At 39.8% G+C, this 18552-nt stretch overlaps 2 protein-coding genes across 5 annotated transcripts in view; one reads left to right on the top strand and one right to left on the bottom strand.

The window, feature by feature from the left end:
- HABP2 (hyaluronan binding protein 2) overlaps positions 1 to 14607 on the top strand; it is a 59048-nt gene extending 44441 nt beyond the window's left edge. For both annotated transcript variants that reach the window (XM_043983071.1, XM_043983069.1), the window contains 5 exons: positions 1031 to 1283; positions 3770 to 3912; positions 5373 to 5507; positions 10047 to 10183; positions 13732 to 14607. In XM_043983071.1, the coding sequence (XP_043839006.1) occupies positions 1031 to 1283; positions 3770 to 3912; positions 5373 to 5507; positions 10047 to 10183; positions 13732 to 13899 (836 nt within the window). In that variant the 3' untranslated portion in view covers positions 13900 to 14607. The remainder of the gene's footprint in view (positions 1 to 1030; positions 1284 to 3769; positions 3913 to 5372; positions 5508 to 10046; positions 10184 to 13731) is intronic.
- Positions 14608 to 14744: 137 nt separating this feature from the next.
- LOC122740626 (nebulin related anchoring protein) overlaps positions 14745 to 18552 on the bottom strand; it is an 84298-nt gene continuing 80490 nt past the window's right edge. For all 3 annotated transcript variants that reach the window (XM_043983068.1, XM_043983066.1, XM_043983067.1), the window contains 3 exons: positions 17178 to 17489; positions 15579 to 15710; positions 14745 to 15004 (listed from right to left, as the gene is read on the bottom strand). In XM_043983068.1, the coding sequence (XP_043839003.1) occupies positions 14801 to 15004; positions 15579 to 15710; positions 17178 to 17489 (648 nt within the window). In that variant the 3' untranslated portion in view covers positions 14745 to 14800. The remainder of the gene's footprint in view (positions 15005 to 15578; positions 15711 to 17177; positions 17490 to 18552) is intronic.

Here is an 18552-nt window from a genome sequence, read left to right as displayed (position 1 = left end):
AAATTTAATGGTCTCAAGGTGGTTAGAGTTGGCTTTGGAATCCACGGTCTCCAAGATTCTTTCCAATGCTAAAGCTGTCTATCATGTGATTCTGTGGAGTAGAAGGAAAAGAGGCCAGAAACCCTAAGCTGGAGCTCATATTTCACCGCTTTCTAGTTAAGTGGTTCAGTGATTAAAGCAGTGAACCTTGACTATTTGAGTTCAAATCCAGTCTCTGATGCTTATTAGCTATATGACCCTAGGAAAGTCCCTTAACTTCTGTAAGACTCAGTTTACTTATTTATAAAAATGGAGATAATAATAGCACCTATCTCTCAGGTTTATCTTGAGAATAACATAACTAGATATTTCAGTAGAGAAACCGCCTGGCCTGGAATCAGAAAGACCTGAGTTCAAATCCAGCTTCATAGATTTTCAAGCTGTATGAACCTGGGCAAGTCACTTAACCTTCTTTAACTCAGTTCCTCATCTGCAAAATGAGCTAGAGAAGAAATGCAAACCAATCCAGTATCTTTGCCAAGAAAACCAAACAGGGTCACAGTCTTACAATGACTGAGCAACATTTGAAAAGTTCTAAAAAGGTTTATATCAATGCTAACTATTATTATTAACTACGTTATCTCTCTGACCCTAAGTTTCCTCATTTAAAATGTAGGTGATACCTGTGCCCTGCACACTTCTTGAGGCTACTCTTGGGATCAAATAAGATAATGTATATAATGCACTTTCAAAATTGTAAAGCTTCTTCTTTTGAGTCCCAATGTAAGTTTTCTAGTCCTATTTCTTCCACTGAACAGTTGTGTGATCTTGGACATTTTAATTTCCTGGTCTAAATTTCATCATCTAAGTAATGAAGAGATTGTACTAAATCAACTAGATCATAAAAATCGCTCCAGGATTGGTGCCCCAGAGTGGATCCATATTGGTTAATTTTCCTTCTTTGAGTTCTTGGAGGAAAAAAAAAGATGGGGCTGATAGAGGCAAGTGATTGTGATGTTATTAAGATTCTGGTTTTGGTCTGTTACTGCAGATGACTCTAGGTTCCCATGGAGGCCTACTGAGATCACCACTTCAAATCTGGAGTTTAGCACCTGTGGGTTGCCAGAAACAGATGAAAAAATCAAAAGGATCTATGGGGGTTTCAAGAGTACTCCAGGCAAACACCCCTGGCAGGCATCTCTCCAAGTGTCTCTGCCACTCACTGTCTCAACGCCCAGTGGACACTTGTGTGGAGGCACACTGATTGAGCCCTGTTGGGTTCTCACTGCTGCACATTGTGTAATGTAAGTTCAAGATGTGGGAGTGGTCATACCCAGAGAAGGGATCTGGGGCCTTGACTCTTTCCTGCTGTGTGATCACGAGCAAGCAACTTAATTTCTATGAGCCTTAGCTTTCTCATGTGCAAAATGGGGAAAATGATGCTTGCTTGTGCTTTGTACCTCATAGTGTTGTAAGGAAGGTGTTTTGTTACCCACAAAATGCTATGGAAATGTTATCATTAGGCAATAGATTTATGGCTTCTTTACACAGATAGATTTCTTCTCCAGCAAAAAAAAAAAATCCTTATTAAAGTATATTGGCTTTTCTTGATGTTTAAAAAAAATAACATATTGTCATTAGTTACCTTCTTTTGTTCCATTTTGCTGGACAGAATCCTTAGTAGCCACAAGGATGCACAACTTAAGAATGAGATCTTCTAAAGCTATTGGAGAAAAGCATCTAGATCTCCATATGCTGTCATTATTTTAACCAGAGCTCCTAAACTAATCAGTCCCTGTGCCATACATCAAATCCTTTCACATTACATACTTGAGCCAAGACATTATAAAAACCTTCCTCAAAAGGGAGATTTCCCTTTCCTAAAAGGAAACCATCCCCACCTCAGTGCTAGTCTGTCCTATCCATATACAGTTAGTTTCCAGGGTAGTAAAATTTGGTGGTGGCCCTTCTAGCTCTTTGCTGGAAGTCTCCATTATTAATTACACATGTGTTATCTCTGTGTATCATCTGTTGGGGGGGGTTCTTTTATCAAATTAATTAGCCCTTACCTTGTAAATCTCTAAAGGTGATAGCAAATTTTAATAATGGAGGGGGAGCCAGGAAAGAAAGAGAAGGCTCTGAAGTGTGGCTCACAGGAAAAAGGAGAAGGCTAGGGGGGCCGGAAACTAGGAGGAAGTAAAGGGATAGATGGGGAGGATGGCAACCAAAGACAACTTTGGCTAGTTAGGAATGGCATTGCTCCACTCAGGAATACACAAACTCTAGCCAGAAAATCCTCCAACTCAGATAGCATAGGATACAGAGTAAAAGAACAGTCTGAATCCTGCTTTTGCCACTTATTCCCTGTGTAACCCTGGGCGGCAATTCAACCTCTAGAATGAAAGGACTGGACTTTATGACCAGGGCTGCAATCCATCCCCAAATTCCAACATCCTAAAGTGGTGTGGCAAACACTCAAAAGATTCAATGATATTGAGTCTTTCTGTGACACTCTGAGAATGCAGTGTACCTGGCTTTGTAAGGCAAGGGAAAAGCACAGTTTAGTGTTTTTCACTGGACCTAGGTTCCCTATCAGTGTATTAATAAGCACTAGCATCTACTATATGGCAGGCACTGTGCTAAGTACTAGGGATACAAAGAAAATCAAAACAACAACCACCACCACCACCACCACCCCTAATCTCAAAGAGCTCACAACCTTATGAGTGAGACAAATACAAACAAAATTTAGACAGAATAAATTGGAGATCGTTTACAAAGGACAGGCATTACCATTCAGGAGGGATTTGAAAAGGCTTCTTATAGAGATCAAATTGAATTGGAACTTGAATGAAGGGAGGTATGGAAGGATGCAGAGATGAGAAGGGAGAAAAGTCCAGGCATGGAGGAAGGCCAATGAAAATGCCTGGGGTAGAGAGATGTAAGAGACAGCAGAGACCCAGGTCACTGGATTGCAGTACATGTGGGGATGTGGGTGAGAAGTAAAAGGGGGAAGAGTAAGGTGTTAGAACACTGGGAAGGTAGGATAGGACGAGGTCAGGAAGGGCTTTGAAGGCTAACCAGAGGATTTTATATTTGATCCTGCAAGGATAGGGAGCTACTGGAATTTATTGAATTGGATGGGGGAGGGGGAGATGGCAGACCTGTGCTTTAGAAAGATCATTTTGACAGTTGAATGGAGGATAGAGTAGAGTGGGGAGAGGTTTGTGGCCAGCCAACTAACAAGCTGTTGAAGTAGTATAACCCCAAGTAATGAGGGCCTGGATCTGAGTTGTGGAAGTGATAGAGAAGAGAAGAGGGCATATATGAGAGATATTAGGAAGGTAGAATCTATCACTGATTAACTGAGTTGTTAATGAATATCAGACTAACTGAAAATGAAGCATATATTTATTTATTTATGCGGGGCAATGATGGTTAAATGACTTGCCAAGAAAGGGTCACACAGCTAGTAAGTATCAAGTGTCTGGGGTCAGATTTGAACTCAGATCCTCCTGAATCCAGGGATGGTGCTTGAAGATGAAGCATATTAACTAAAGTTTTGACACCTGGCCTGACAACTCTGTCTGCTGGTAATATCAGTGGAATTAAGAGGAAGAAGTAGTCTATTGCCCATAAATATTTCTGGGAGTCCATTAGTATAAAATTCCAACATATAACACTATAGTGGACCTACTGAACAATCTGCCCAACGCTGTCTGGGTTTTCCAAAGAACAAATGTCAGGATGTCTGTTTTAACCTATCCTCTCCCTAATTTTGTTCTTCTAGGTTAAAAGCCAAAGAAGTAAGGGTTGTTCTTGGTGAACAAGACCTGATGAAGTCTGAATCCCATGAGCAGACATTTAGGGTGGAGAAGATATTTGCCCATCCAGATTATCAAGATGACAGTGAAATTCCCTATAATGATATTGGCAAGTATCTTCTATTGGGGGTCATGTGACTCACAATTCCTGGGGGGGGGGGTGTTTTCCTGGGTGCTTGGATCTGGAAGATTCTAGAAACCTCTTAGGAATTGTGAAGCCTATAAATTTCTATTCCACATTTATTCTAATGCTTTTTAGCTTTTAGGGAAACTTTATAAAATGATGTTGAGATTCTTAAGGGGTTTTTTTTTGGGGGGGTGAGGGGATGAGCCTATGATTCCATTGTTTTAAGCAACTCCCAGTGAGGAAACCCAGTGAGGATCAACCCCTGGGAGATGCAGATCACCACCCATCCACGCATTTGTTCTGCTTTATCCAAAATGACAAGGAGTGTTATGGTGTTCTTATTCACTGGTCACCATCCCCAAAGGCAGACCCTACCCTCTCATGGGTGCCTGTTCCAGTCTTGAGTTAATCTGATGCAGGGGAGGGGGGGGGTTGAGGGGAGGAAGAAAATGAAGCAGAACTTTCCCAACGGTACCGGAGCACCTGCTGTTGTTAAAGCTAGTTCAGGTTTTTAACTGCCCTGAGGTGCCAACCTCAAACCTCACATCATTCTAGAGGGAAGGTTGGGAGCTCACTCAGGTACCAGTTACAGAAGAAGGGAGTGTCGGAGCATTAAAGATGGGTGTGATTGTATTAGAGGTAAATTTTAAAATTGGCTTACACTGAGAGAATAGTAGGGTGCAACCAGTCTTCCCACCTACCATTTAAATGATTGCAGAGTAAAATTTGTCTTTGGGCATGGACTCTCAGTTCTGTGCTCTGGAACACTCTGGAACTTTAGGCCTCAGGTGATCTGAAACTAACTTATGCTAAGGTGGTAACGGCTGATAACAATTTACAGTGTTTCCCAGGTAGATTTAAATTTTAACAGAAATGGCAAAACAAATTACACCAGCACTGAGATATTTCAGGCCTCGACCAGATAGGTAGAGAAAATATATGGGAAGCATTATATCTTCTAGACTTATCAAACTGTATATTCAGTCATCTGTTAAATAAGGGTTTTCCTGATCTTTATGACTACACACCTGCTGAGTGTAATTGCAGAAATGTTATTGTACTTAGAAACAGGAGAGCCCTAGGTTAAAATCCTGTCTGATCATCATTTAGCCTCTCTGAGTGTTATTTTCTTCAACTATAAAATTGTATGACAATATGAGTCATAAGAATCAAATGAGATAGTGTCTCTATTTTATATTATAAAACAGTGTATCAATGTTAGTTGTCATTATGTCCCTGTTATTCCTCAGAAGTCATCACCAAAAGTATAAATGAAGCAATTCTGTGCTTCTTAGAAAAGGACCAACTATAGGCAGATGCAGACAATAAAATTCAGATATTTCTACCCACTTCTCTTCCCCCTTCCCAGGCTGAAATTGATAAATCTCTGATTAACAAGATTCCATGGCAACTCATCATTTCTTCCTTTCTTCATTGTCTAGCTTTGCTCAAATTAAAGCCTGTGAATGGCCACTGTGCTCTGGAATCTAAATATGTAAAGACGGCGTGCATATCTGAGGCATCATTTCCTTCTCAGACAGAATGCTACATTTCTGGATGGGGAGTTACATCAATCGGTAAGACCTTCAATGAATAAACACTGTTTCTCCCTGCTGTATTGTATCCATGTGCCCCCAGTTCAATTAAACAGGTCTTCTCAGGGACAAAATCCCAGGCCTTGCAGACAGAATCCCTCCTTCTAAAATTGAAATGAAAATATTGATACTCAAAGAGGTTACTACTTTCCAAACAAGCTGTTTCTCTCTTCTGCCCAGCTTTTGTCAATGTTTAAAAATGAGGACATGGTTCTCATGATACTGTGGGTCATCTGTTTTCCCAAATAAAGGGGTCTGGAGTATTATTTCAATTATTTGACAAGAACTAAAAATTGGATTGTTTTCAAGCATAGCTTTTATTTTAGGAATGTAGTGAAAATTGATTTCCTGTCCCTCCTTTTCCCCTCCATCTCCTCATTATTTAACTGAAGTGGAAACAGGTTTAAGTGGATCAAGGAATAACAATAAAACATATGTATAATTTGCAGGTTAACCACCATGATTGACCAAAAGGGAGTTCTCTTTAAGTGACTTTATGATTAATTCCAGGCTAACCAGAAAACTGTTTTTGTTTCATAAGTATTTCTCAATTAAAAAAAAAAACTTTCCTGCTCTATTACAATTCAGGGCTATAAGTTGCAGAGAACCAGATTTTAGCTCAATGTAAGAGAAAACTTCCTAACATTTTTTGTTGTTGTTCTTGTTCAGTTGCTTCAGTAGTGTCCAACTCTTCATCACGCCATTTGGGGTTTTCTTGGCAAAGGTACCAGACTGCTTTGCCATTTCCTTCTCCAGTGCATTTTCATAGATGAGGAAATTGAGACAAACAGGGTTAAGTTTCTTGCCCAGGGTCACACAGCTAGTAAGTGTCTAAGGCCAGATTTGAATGCACAAAGATGAGTCTTCCTGACTCCAGGTCTGGCTACACTGTACCACCTAGTTGTCTTCATACCATTTAAAACTATGCAAAAGTAAGATCAGGGAAGGAATGGGTTCCCACTTACTAGGGGTCTTTAGACAAAGGCTGGATCGCCACTCGTTGGATATTTTTATAAAGGGAATTCTCTGCCAGGTCACAGACTTGACCAGATGGTGTCTGAAGTTACATCTATGTTTGAAATTCTGTTATTCTGAAATTTTGTGGAGGTGGAAGGTATAGGTTACTGAATTAGGTCTGTACTCACCCAAGAATGTGCTAGAAGGCCTGGTATCTCCCTGTGTTAATGTTGTTTAACTTTTTTCTAAAAGTGGAAAACAGAAAACATCTGTTATGTAAACCTCCAACCACTATGTGGCAAGAGACTGTGCTATTTTAACTTCTATCCTCCACAACTCCCAGCACACTACCTTAAACATAATGGGTGCTCAATAAATATTCTTTGAATGAAAGAATGAATGGGTAATATAAAATTCTAGTTTACCAGAGGCTGGTTAAACGTCGTCGCAGTATAATGGGTGAAAAAAAATTAGCCTAAAGTTAGATAAGTGGAATAGTGGATGATGGAATTAGAGTCAAGAAAACCTGAAATCAAATTCAGTCTCAGAAACTTACTAGTTGTGGGACTCTGGGTCAGTCACTTAACTTATGACTGCCTCAGTTTCCTTAACTATAAAATAAGGCTAATCATAGTACCTAATTCCCAGGGTGTTATTGCAAGGATCAAATGAAATAATATTTGTAAAGCACTCAGTGTAGTGCCTGGCACATACCAGGTGCTTAATAAATACTCATTTCCTTCCTTTCTTCCCCCTTCCTTAGAATCAGGAGATGTACAATCTTGTGTGTTACTTTGGGCTAATCATTCAGACCTCTCTGAATGTCAGTTTCCTCATCTATAAAAATGAAGGGATTAAACTAAATCCTGGGTATATAAAATGTAGCCCAACCAACACTGGGTTATAAGCTACCTGAAAATTTTAGCAAAATAAATTGGTGTCTTATTAGTTGGTATGCAAGAGTGAGTGATTCAATAGGGCCTAATCTGCCTGCCATGCTAGCAGACTTAGATCAATTAATAATTAGAATTGAAGCTGAATGTAATTAAGTATATAATTAAGCTCACACAGCCCATATGCATTTAAATTTTTGATCATATGGCCCCACTATTAAAAAAAAATAAAATGAATGTCCCTGCACTAGTGAATTAATCAAAGAACAGTTATTAAGTGACTACCGTATTTCAGATGGGGCAGCTAGGTGGTATGGTGAATAGAGCACTGGGCTTAGAATCAGGAAAACTTGTATTCATGAGTTCAAATCTGGCCTCAGACACTTACTAGCTGTGTGATCCTGGACAAGTTACTTAACCCTGTTTATCTCAGTTTCATCATCTGTAAAATGAAACAGAGAAGGAAATGGCAAACAACTTCAGTATTTCTCCCAAGAAAACTCCAAATGGCATCATGAAGAGTCAGATACAGCTGAAACTACTGAAGAACAACAAATGTTCCAGGCAAAAAGAGTCCCTTTCTCAAGGAGCTCACAACCTAATAAGTTAGATGATTTCCAAGGTCCCTTTCAGCTGTGCGATGCCCTGTCTAAATGAGCTTTTATTATAATATAGTTGAAATATGAAGTACTTCTATAGGGACACAAACTTATTTGACCCTCATCATAAATTTTAAATTAATAATAATAATAGTAACAATAGTAAACAATCTTTATATAGAGCTTTGAGTTTTACAAAGTTCTTTATAGATATTTTCTTGGTAACCTTAAGAAAAAGACAAATGTTGGAGAATCTATGGTAAAACAGGCACATTAATGTACTGTTAAAAGTTGTGAAATGCTTCAAACATTCTGAAAAGCAATTTGGATTCATGCCCCCAAAGATACTAATTTGTGCATGCCCTCTGACCCAACTCTTTGTTTATTAATGGTATTCAAAGCCCAAGAAGATCAAAGAAAAAAGAAAAGAACCTGTATGTACAAAAAACCCCACAAAAAAAAATAACCTTAGAACAGTTGTTTTGGAGGGGGGCAAAGAAAGAGGGAGGGTGGTGACAAAAAACTGGAAACCTAGTGGAGGGGGCAGCTAGGTAGTGTAGTGGATAAAGCACCAGCCTTGGATTCAGGAGTACCTGAGTTCAAATCTGGCCGCAGACACTTGACACTTACTAGCTGTGTAACCCTGGGCAAGTCACTTAAACCTCATTGCCCCACCTCACCCCCAAAAAGATGGGGAAACCTAGTGGATCTCCATGAATTGGGAATAGCTGAACAGATTATAGAATATTAATGAAATGGAATACTAATATGCTATAAAAATAATTAAAAGGATGGTTTCAGAGAAATTTGGGAAGACTTGTATGACTTGATGCAGAGTGAAGTGAACAGAACCTAGAGACTAATTTATACATAACAACAACATTGTAAAGACTTAAGAATTCTGATTAATGCAATAGCTAACCACAATTCCAGAGGACCAGTGATGAAACATGCTATCTACCTCCTGACAGATGTTGAACTCAGTATACAATGAGACATATATTTTTGGATGTGACCAATGCCAGATTTTATTTTGCTTGACTAAGTATATTTATCACAAGAGTTCTGGTTTTCTTTCCCCCTGACCTCGGATTTGGGGGGAGGGGAAGAGAATAAATTTTTGTTAAATGAAAAAAAATTTTTTCATTGGCTTTTTTAAAGATTTTTTTTCTTTTAAAGAAGAGCCCTTAAGGATCATCTAGTCTAGTTCTCTCATTTTATAGATGAAAAAATTGAAGCCTAGAGAGGTTAAATGATTTGCTCAAAGTCACACAGATGGCAGAGTGAGGTTTTGAACCCAAGTCTTCTGATTTCAAATTTAGCATTCTTTCCAATTCATCTTTCTGAATATGATTGGTCTCAACAATGATTATTTGGCATTTTGTATCCAGAGACTGATGATACAAGCCAATGAAAATGTGAATTGGTTTCCATACTCTAACAGTAGGAAAATTAGGACTTTGGAAAGTTGTTAATCTGACTTATTTGAGGGGGTAGGTGCTGAGAGGAGCTATTTATCTTGAGGAGAGACAGTCTAGTTTCATGAATAGAAGTCAGGAAGACCTGAATTCAAATTCTGCCCCTGACATTTATTAGCTGTATGGGTTTGGACAAGCCCTCTCTGAACCCCCAGGCAATGAATTCCCTAAGATTTATCTACTAAGCAATAGAGGGTTTGCTTACTGTCTTACTTCTGAGGGAGTTACCTGACCACTAAAATAACAGATTCTTGAAGTATTAACATATTGATTTAGATTAAGAACATGTGTAACAAATAGCCTCCAGAAGTCTTCCTGCTTCTTGGAAAATTCTCCTTTCTTACCTCAATTTTTTTCTTTTTTGGTGGGGTAATATAGGTTAAGTGATTTGCCCAGGGTCACACAGCTAGTGTCAGTGTCTGAGGCCAGATTTGAACTCAGGTCCTCCTGAATCCAGGGCCGGTACTCTATCCACTGCTCCACCTAGCTGTCCCCTTTCTTACCTAAATTTTGTGACTTCTCCCAATAATCCTGATAGTAGTAAGATTCTCTGTGTTTCACTGAGAATGATATTTGTCTTTTTTTCTCATGTAGGAAGAGCATCTCGTCATCTGCTGGATGCTAAAGTCCAACTGATCTCCAAATCTCATTGTAATGCTCCAAACCAATATAATAACTTGATTGATGACACTATGATCTGTGCAGGGAGACGAGGGACTGACACCTGCCAAGTATGTCACATTTCATTCATCTAATTTGGTAGGGAGGGATGAGAGGGAAGGTGGCTTTTATTAAATTTTGTATTACTGTAGATACAGTGGGCAGGTAGGTGGTGCAGTGTATAGAATGTTATACCTAGAGTCAGGAAAACCTGAGTTCAAATCCAGTCTCAGACACATATTAGCTGTGTGACCCTGGGCAAGTCACTTAAACCTATTTGCCTCAGTTCTTCATCTGTAAATTGAAATGGAGAAGGAAATGGCAAACCACTCCAGTATCTTTTTTTGGGGGGGGGGGTGAGGCAATTGAAGTTAAGTGACTTGCCCAGGGTCACACAGCTAGTAAGTGTTAAGTGTCTGAGGCTGGATTTGAATTCAGGTCCTCCTGAATCCAGGGCCAGTGCTCTATCCACTGCGCCACCTAGCTGCCCCCCCCCTTTTTTTACCACTCCAGTATCTTTGCTGAGAAAACCCCAAATGGGGTTCTGTAGAGCTGGACATGATCAAAACAGCTGAACAACAACAGATACAGCGAATTCTATAAAACCTTGCATTGAGGTGATTATCCTTATTAGCTAAACATGCCATTTCAATTTATAATCTTTGTATTTCAAGAACATTTGAACACTTTCAAGAATCACTTGACCAATAGTATGTCGGATTCAACATAATGACAAGCTATGGAATAACCAAGTTAATACTGCTTATATTTAATGACACTGTTGATATCAGTATTATAAGTCCCATGAAAATTCATAGGTCTCTGTACCAAGCCCTGGGCTGGGAGTTAGAGGGGTACTAATGTATTATGTGACCATAAGCAAATCATTTGTCCTCCTAAGCTACAGTTTCTTCCTATGTAAAATGAAGGGGTTGGATTAGACTATATATAAATAGTAATGGAACATTTGCAAAGCTCTTTTGGTACAGTATTTGAGGTAGAATTTTAACTGAGCATTTGCTAATTCCAAGCCCAGAATCCCATCTACTAAGACACATTTCCTTTCAACATTCTATGACTCTAATATGCCCTGAAAATTACTTTCTGCATATGTCTGGGCAGCCAACTTTGGATGATCTGTGTTCATAGTCATGGCTAATTGCCACACTCCCTGAATGGGGCTAGGGAGAGATAAGGTTTCACTAATAAGACTAGACTAACTCAAGGAAGGGGCAACAGTCAGTGGAACTCATGTAAAAAAACAATAAGGGGGATCTGGGAGTCAAACTCTTGCCCTTATACTCCTCAGATAATCCTTGAGACTTGTCATTATCCTTTATAAGTTTCCATGGATGCTAATTTTAACCTGATTTCATCTAAAAACAAAGTCATTTTCCTTCTCTAGGTCCCAGTTTCTTAGCGGGGAGAGGGGGCAGAAGAATAAGAGGGAGGTGTTGGGATAATGTGATTCACTCTCAACTCTGTATCTCTACCACCCTGCCCTTGCCACAGCCACCAGCCATGAGCTCTAAATCCTAAAATCATGTAAGGTTACCAAAGAGGTAATTCAAAGTTACAGATATTCCACAAACTTCATTATGACCATTAACATCAATATTCTTTCCTACCAAACTCATAACCAGGCTTCTCCTCTGTAGGTAAACTGATAGATTAAAATTCTATGCCTTTCCTCTCTATCATCTTGGTAGAGATCTATGAATGTTACCACCCACTTCTGGTAGTTCACGTGGATGCTGCCAGAAAAAACAAACAAACCAGAAAGCATGGATAAGAGTTACAAAGTCTTAGGCAAGAAATGGAAGACCTTAGAAGGACAGGTGGTATTTTTATCACTATTGCAACTGAAGGCAAGGGCTTCAGAAGAGAAAAGCAACTTTGGGAACTGAACATTAAGATAATATGTAAGAACAAGATTTTGATTTTCTGAACCATTGCCTAAAATATAGGAATGAGAATTTCCTTGGTAGGGATGGAGTACATCTAACAAGGGCTTGTTGGTTTTGTTTGTTTGTTTGTTTGTTTAATATGTTTACCTGAAGTCAAGGTAAGAAATGCAAATGGGAAACTTTAGTTATCTGGATATTTTATAGATTTCTTTATTTCTTCCAAAAGCAAAGAAGCTAATAATTTCTTGGCTTCTCCTAGTGATATTTGCATGCTTCAAAAAGTAAAGGAGGGGCAGCTAGGTGGCGCAGAGGATAGAGCACCAGCCCTGGAGTCAGGAGGACCTGAGTTCAAATCCGGCCTCAGACACTTAACACTTACTAGCTGTGTGACCCTGGGCAAGTCACTTAACCCCAAATGCCTCACCAAAAAAAAAAAAAAAGTAAAGGAAACAGTTAATGGAACTGTTGTTCTAAACCTATTCTTGTAAACGAAGAAAATTAGCTTCTGGGGAGGAAAATGGAACCTTGGGTTGGAAATGACGTATCCATCTTAGAATCTGTGATAGAACAGGAGAGGAAACCCAGCCAGCAAACTGACAAAAAAAAGAAAAGATGGAAATATTCATTGTGGGAGGAAGGGGCCAGTACACTAATATACTGTTGATAGAGCTGGGAATTCTTCCAACTATTGTGGAAAACAATTTGTAATTATTCAGGGGGAAAAGGGACTAAAATTTCCATACCTTTTGACACAGAGAACTTACTGCTAGGAATATACCCCAAGAAGGTCAAAGAGAGCATGAACTATGCTATAATTTAACCAACTATTCATGGTAATACCTAATGTGCTAGTAAAGAACTGGAAAGAAAGTAGATGTCCATTGACTGGAGAATGATTAAATCAATGTGTTACATGGATGTAATAGTCTATTACTGAACTGGAAAAAAAATGATAAATATGAAGAATTCAGGAAAGCATGAAAAGACATAAGAACTGATTCCAGGAAAAACAATATATACAATACTGTAAGCCAAAAGAATGATCAAATGAAATAGAATGACCAAACTTGGTCTGAGAGAAGAGATGAAAAAAATTCTCATTCCTTTCACTGGAGAGGGAGGGGGAACTGTGGGGGTTAAATGTCCCCATGGACAATGTATTAATTGACGGTACTTTCCTCACATTAACTTTCTGAAATAGATTGTGCAACTACTTTTATTTCTAGGTCAGAGGTAAGGAAACAAAGTCAGAGAAGTGAAATTTTGCCCAAGACATGAATAAGTAACAATGTAGAACATTCAACCAAAGTGCTCTCTCTATTTTACTATATTAGCCCTAATTTTACCAGTCTCTTTCTTGTATTTACATAAGAATGTTTCCTGTCCTGTTGCTATGCTGTGTATAGCATGAGGCTCTAGAAAATTGATACTAATGACTAAAGTGCAGTTTTTGGACCATCCATTATATCCCTCTCCCCTCTTTTCACAGACAGGACGGCTTTACAAAGGCAAAGGAAGTAGGGAATGGGCTGTGAGTAGGATAAGAACCCAGGGGAAAATAGAGATAATGTTTCTTTGCTCCTCTCCTAGGGCTGAGAGGAATCACTACTCATTCCCTTCCTCTTACCTTTGGCATCATCTTCATGGCAGACCTCGCCCCTCACAAACAATTCTGTTATGACTCCAAAGCTAACTGTCTTATTGTTTTCTAGGGTGATTCTGGTGGCCCTTTAACCTGTGAAAGGGATGGCAAATACTACCTCTATGGGATTGTGAGCTGGGGCTTTAAATGTGGAAAGAAACCAGGAGTCTATACTCGGGTGACCAGGTACCACAGCTGGATCAAGAACACCATTCAAGAAGAGTCGGGATCACACTAGTTCCTAAGCCAGTAGCTGATAAAGGCACAAGTTTTAGCACCTTTATCTCCATCCTCCTCTTCATCACATTATTGCCTTGTTGGTTAAAACTAACTAACAAGGAAGGTCCACTCCCAAGAAGCAAACAATCAGAGAGGAAGAAAGAACATTGGACCGATCAAGATTAAGGAAGAAACCTGCTCCTAGTTCTGACTCTTTCATTAATTTGCTGTGTTGGTCCTGGGCAAATCACTTCCCTTCTCTGGACCTCAGTTGTACAGATGAGTCTGTACCATGGAGGGGCAGTTGGATTGTGTGGTCTTCAAGGTCCCTTCTAGCTATGACCAGCCAATCTGAAGGGTTTCACTGGGGCTGAACAGAAATAATTTCCACTTATACTGTGCTTGTCTTGTCCGCCATGATGCACTAGCCAGCATTTTCATGGTAACTCTCCATGCCCCCTCATCATTTCCTATTTTTTGCAAGGGAATCATGGAAGAGACTCCAAATTCTCCAGGATTATTTTCTTCAGTTCATATGTCTTTATAATCTAGAAATCATCATTCCTGTAGCACAGGTCCAACCCAAGAAGGGTCACAATATGACCCTTATGGAATGCACAAGAGTGACTCCAGTCATGTTTGACCATCTTTATTCAGCACCACACATGGATGAGGTACTAGATAGAACCAACATTCAATACAGGATATTAAAACATTGAATTGAAAATATAAAGATCTACCTTTCATTTCACAGTGACACTGTGTTCAAAAATATTCTAAAAGAAAAAAAGTAAGAAAGACACCCTAGTGTAACAAGGCTGATTTTCAAAAATGGTGAGGAGGTAGTGGGTACCGTCATGCACCTTAGGCAATAGGGACCCTTCCTGCCATGTGAGGCCAGCTCTCCAAACCTCAAGAATCTAAAATGTGCCTTTTGGGGGAATCTGAGGGGTGGGGGGAAGGGTGTTCCTTCTACATCCAGTTTCATTGTCAAACACTCTGCATGGGGGCTGCTCGTTTACAAACAGATGGGCCTTCTTCCGTTTTACGTGCAGAATCTCAGTAGCATCTGGGTTCACATTCCCTTGGTTATTATCTTCCTCCCCAGAGGGAACAGTCCCTACCTGTGGAAATCAAATGACCCCATTTGAGTGAAATCCAAAGCCATCCTAAGAAGAAGAATCTAAGATGCCTCAGGAGCATTTACAACTTCTGCTTTTTCCCTTTTTTCTGTACCCTTCCCCTCCACCCTGCCCCGTGAACAAAAACCAAACCCAAAACCTTTAAGGCAAGAGAAGGGAGAGAGACAATCCAGTGCCTCATTTGGATATTTCCTCTTTCCCCTGAAGAAGCCAGAGCTCAAAACAAAAACCATTTCTGTTGCTAAGTCCCTGACCCTTTCAATCCACATCAATGAGCAAGTAGTGGGACCTGAGATGCCGGCTGCCCTTGCTCAATACTGATGAGGTACCGTCCAGGTTTTCCTCTTCAGTACAACATGAGAGATACCCCATGGGAGGCTGAACCTGCGGTTCCTGTGCCTGATTATTTCGGACCCAGGAAAACAGGTACCTTATTGGCATGGGGTTTCATATTTCTTGAGTGACAGTTCAAAATAAACCAAAGAGGAAACCAAGATGACTTTGAGGTTTTACAGCTGACTCACAGGCTGAGGCCTGTTTGAGTCAAAATACTTACCCGGGGACCCTGACATCCTGGGCCATGGGCATTGGCCAATTCTGCAGCCCTTCGAGCCATCTCCACTTTATAGGAGCCTGGGGGAGTCCAGCCAATGCCTCTTGTCAAGTTCAAGTCAGATTTATACTTGACCTGGATTAGGGGTTGGGGGAGGCAGAGTGGAAAAAGAAAAACAGCATTGGGCTTTGGGGTGATTTTATTAGGTAGTGTATAAAAAAGCATTTTTTTCTGCCAGTAAAGGATGAGACTCTCCATCTTGTATGAAAATACCCCTCAAATCCAAAGGAGAACACACTGATCTACAGGTTCCTCATAACATTCTTCCTTTTCTCTTTCCACAGTGGGATTAAGCTACAATAGGGACAGTGAGAAAGGGCACTGGGCTGGAAATCAGGAGGCCTGAGTTCTAATGCTGCCTCTTCCACTAACTAGCCATATATCTTTGGCAATGGGCTTTCCTGCTTGGGGACTTGATTTCTCCCTCTGTAAAATGAGGGTGGCTGGCCTGAATGAGCTCTCAAATACCTCTCAACACTAATAGTCTATATCAGGTGTTCTGATCCTGGGGTCCATGGATCCCCAAAGGATTTGTGAATAGATTTCAGTGGGGCCATGAATTTGTATGGAAAAAAGTCTACCTTTATCTTCAGAAACCTTTGGTTTTCCATTGTAATACTTTCTATTTCATTTTATGCATTTAAAAATGCTACTCTGAGAAAGGGTCCACAGCCTTCATCAGAGGGATCTGCCAGAGGGGTCTATGACACACAAAATACAGGTAAAAATCCTTTCCCTATATGTTTCCACATCAGCTCAAGTTTCACATTGCCCAGAATCCAGTACTGAAATATATAGAACTATATAATGCTCCCCTGAAGTATGTCATTTCTCATTAATAGCATTAAAACATTGGAAACCAACCCTAATAAAACAGCTATAAACTGTGGTTGAAATGTGATCCATTGGAACATTTTGAAGGCCTGCAATAAAGCCATTCAGTTGATCACCCATTTATGGCATAACATTGTTCATGAAAAAATAATCAGAGCTGACATTTATAGTAGTAGTGCCTAGAGATTTATCTTGGTCTTGGAGTCAGAGGATCTGGGTTCTAATCCTGCCTAAGACACTCACTACCTATGTGACACTGAGCAAATAATTCAACTTCCCTGAACCCCCGTGTCCTCTGTAAAATGAACTTAGACTAAATGTTTTCTGAGGTGCCTTTCAACTTTAGACTTAGGACCCTAAACCAGCCTATTTGAACCCCTCAACCACCATGTTGTAAATTAGTAGCTATTATTAGCTCCAATTTATACATATTGAAACTGAGGGTTAGAGAGATTGTCACTTGGCCAGGGTCATGCAACAATTAGTGTCTGAGGTAAAGCCTTCCTCATAGCCAGTCCATGCTAGGTATCCACTCTATCCATTCCTATACTTAGGCTGCCCACCCCAATGCTGTTTCAACTGGTGCCCCATTGTAAAAGAATGAGTTTATGAAGTTAGGAATTCCTCTGCTAATTTTGGATTCTGGAGATTATGAAAAGAGTGAAAGGGCACAAGGGGGCCAAGAGGAGCCTGTAGTTGCAGACTTACATCACTTTGCAGTTTGTGGGCCTTCTGGGCATGCTTCAGGTTGAGCTGCTCTGGGTCACAGGTATATTGGTGCAAGTGCTGTCTGTAGTTCACATCACTGGCCAGCTCCTGGCTCTTCTTGGCATGGATAAACCCAGGCTGGTCCATCCGGCTCTGGAACTGTGACCGACTCTGGATGAAATCCCTTTTGTACTCATTGTTGCTCTGGAGTTTCCCCACAGTGAGGAAGTGCTTTGTCCTTGGGTCATCATTTACACTGCGGTACCCAATCTGAAGTCCCCGATCCCTCAGGAAGGCCTCTTTGTACCTGAACTAGAGGGAAGAAGGGGAGAGTTCACCCTTCATTCATAGGTACTCAGGTCTCCTTTGGTGACATCCTTATGGACCAGAACACCTCAGTGGATTCCCAATAGCTATGCTATATGACAGTGATAGATAGGTAGGTAGATAGATGGATGGATGGTTGGATAGATAGATAGATAGATAGATAGATAGATAGATAGATAGATAGATAGATAGATAGATGATAGATAGATAGATAGATAGATAGATAGATAGATAGATAGATAGATAGATAGATAGATAGATAGATAGAGCTATATAGAGATATATACAGACAGGGAGAGAAATAGACATATAGATATACAGATATCTGTATATACATCTCTCTGTATATATATATACATATATATACACACACCCCTGTATATCTGTGTGTGTATATATATATATATATACATATATATACACATGTCTGCATATATATATAGATACAGAGAGATACGTAGATATATATAGATAAAGATATAGATACCTATATATCTATATTTATACATGTATGGATATGCATTTATATTATGTATATAAATATAGATATAACTCAGAGAATGGAGCACTGAGCCTAGAGTCAAGGAGACCTGAGTTCAAATTTGGCCTCAGACACTTACTAGTGGTGTGATGCTGGGCAAGTCACTTAACTCTGTTTATTCTGTTTCAGGTAAGCTCTGTTTACTTTGGTTTCCTCGATTGTAAAAAGGGAATAATGACAGCACCTGCCTTGTAAGGTGGTTGTGAGAACCCCAAAGAGAAAATATTCATTAAAAAGTGCTTAGCACAGTGCTAGCACATAGTAGGTACTAAATAAATGCTTATTCCCTTTCCCCTCCTTTCTAAATATGGCTCCAGAAGGAAGAGAAATGTGTCTCTTCTCGAAGGTACCACTTTCCCCAGTCTAGAGTTAAATGATCTAAACCAAGGAGTTCCCTTCAAAGGAGTCTTTTTTGGGTAAAAAGTTCATTATTCAGCTCCTTGTTAATTGGTTTTATGTGACATTTACTTTTATGCATGTAATTTTTTAAACTACATATCTTCCAAA

Source organism: Dromiciops gliroides, chromosome 2 (assembly GCF_019393635.1).
Source record: "Dromiciops gliroides isolate mDroGli1 chromosome 2, mDroGli1.pri, whole genome shotgun sequence".
In the NCBI taxonomy this organism is placed as follows: Eukaryota; Metazoa; Chordata; class Mammalia; order Microbiotheria; family Microbiotheriidae; genus Dromiciops; species Dromiciops gliroides.
Note: the sequence above shows the minus strand (reverse complement) of the source record. Positions and strands in the feature narration are given on the sequence as shown.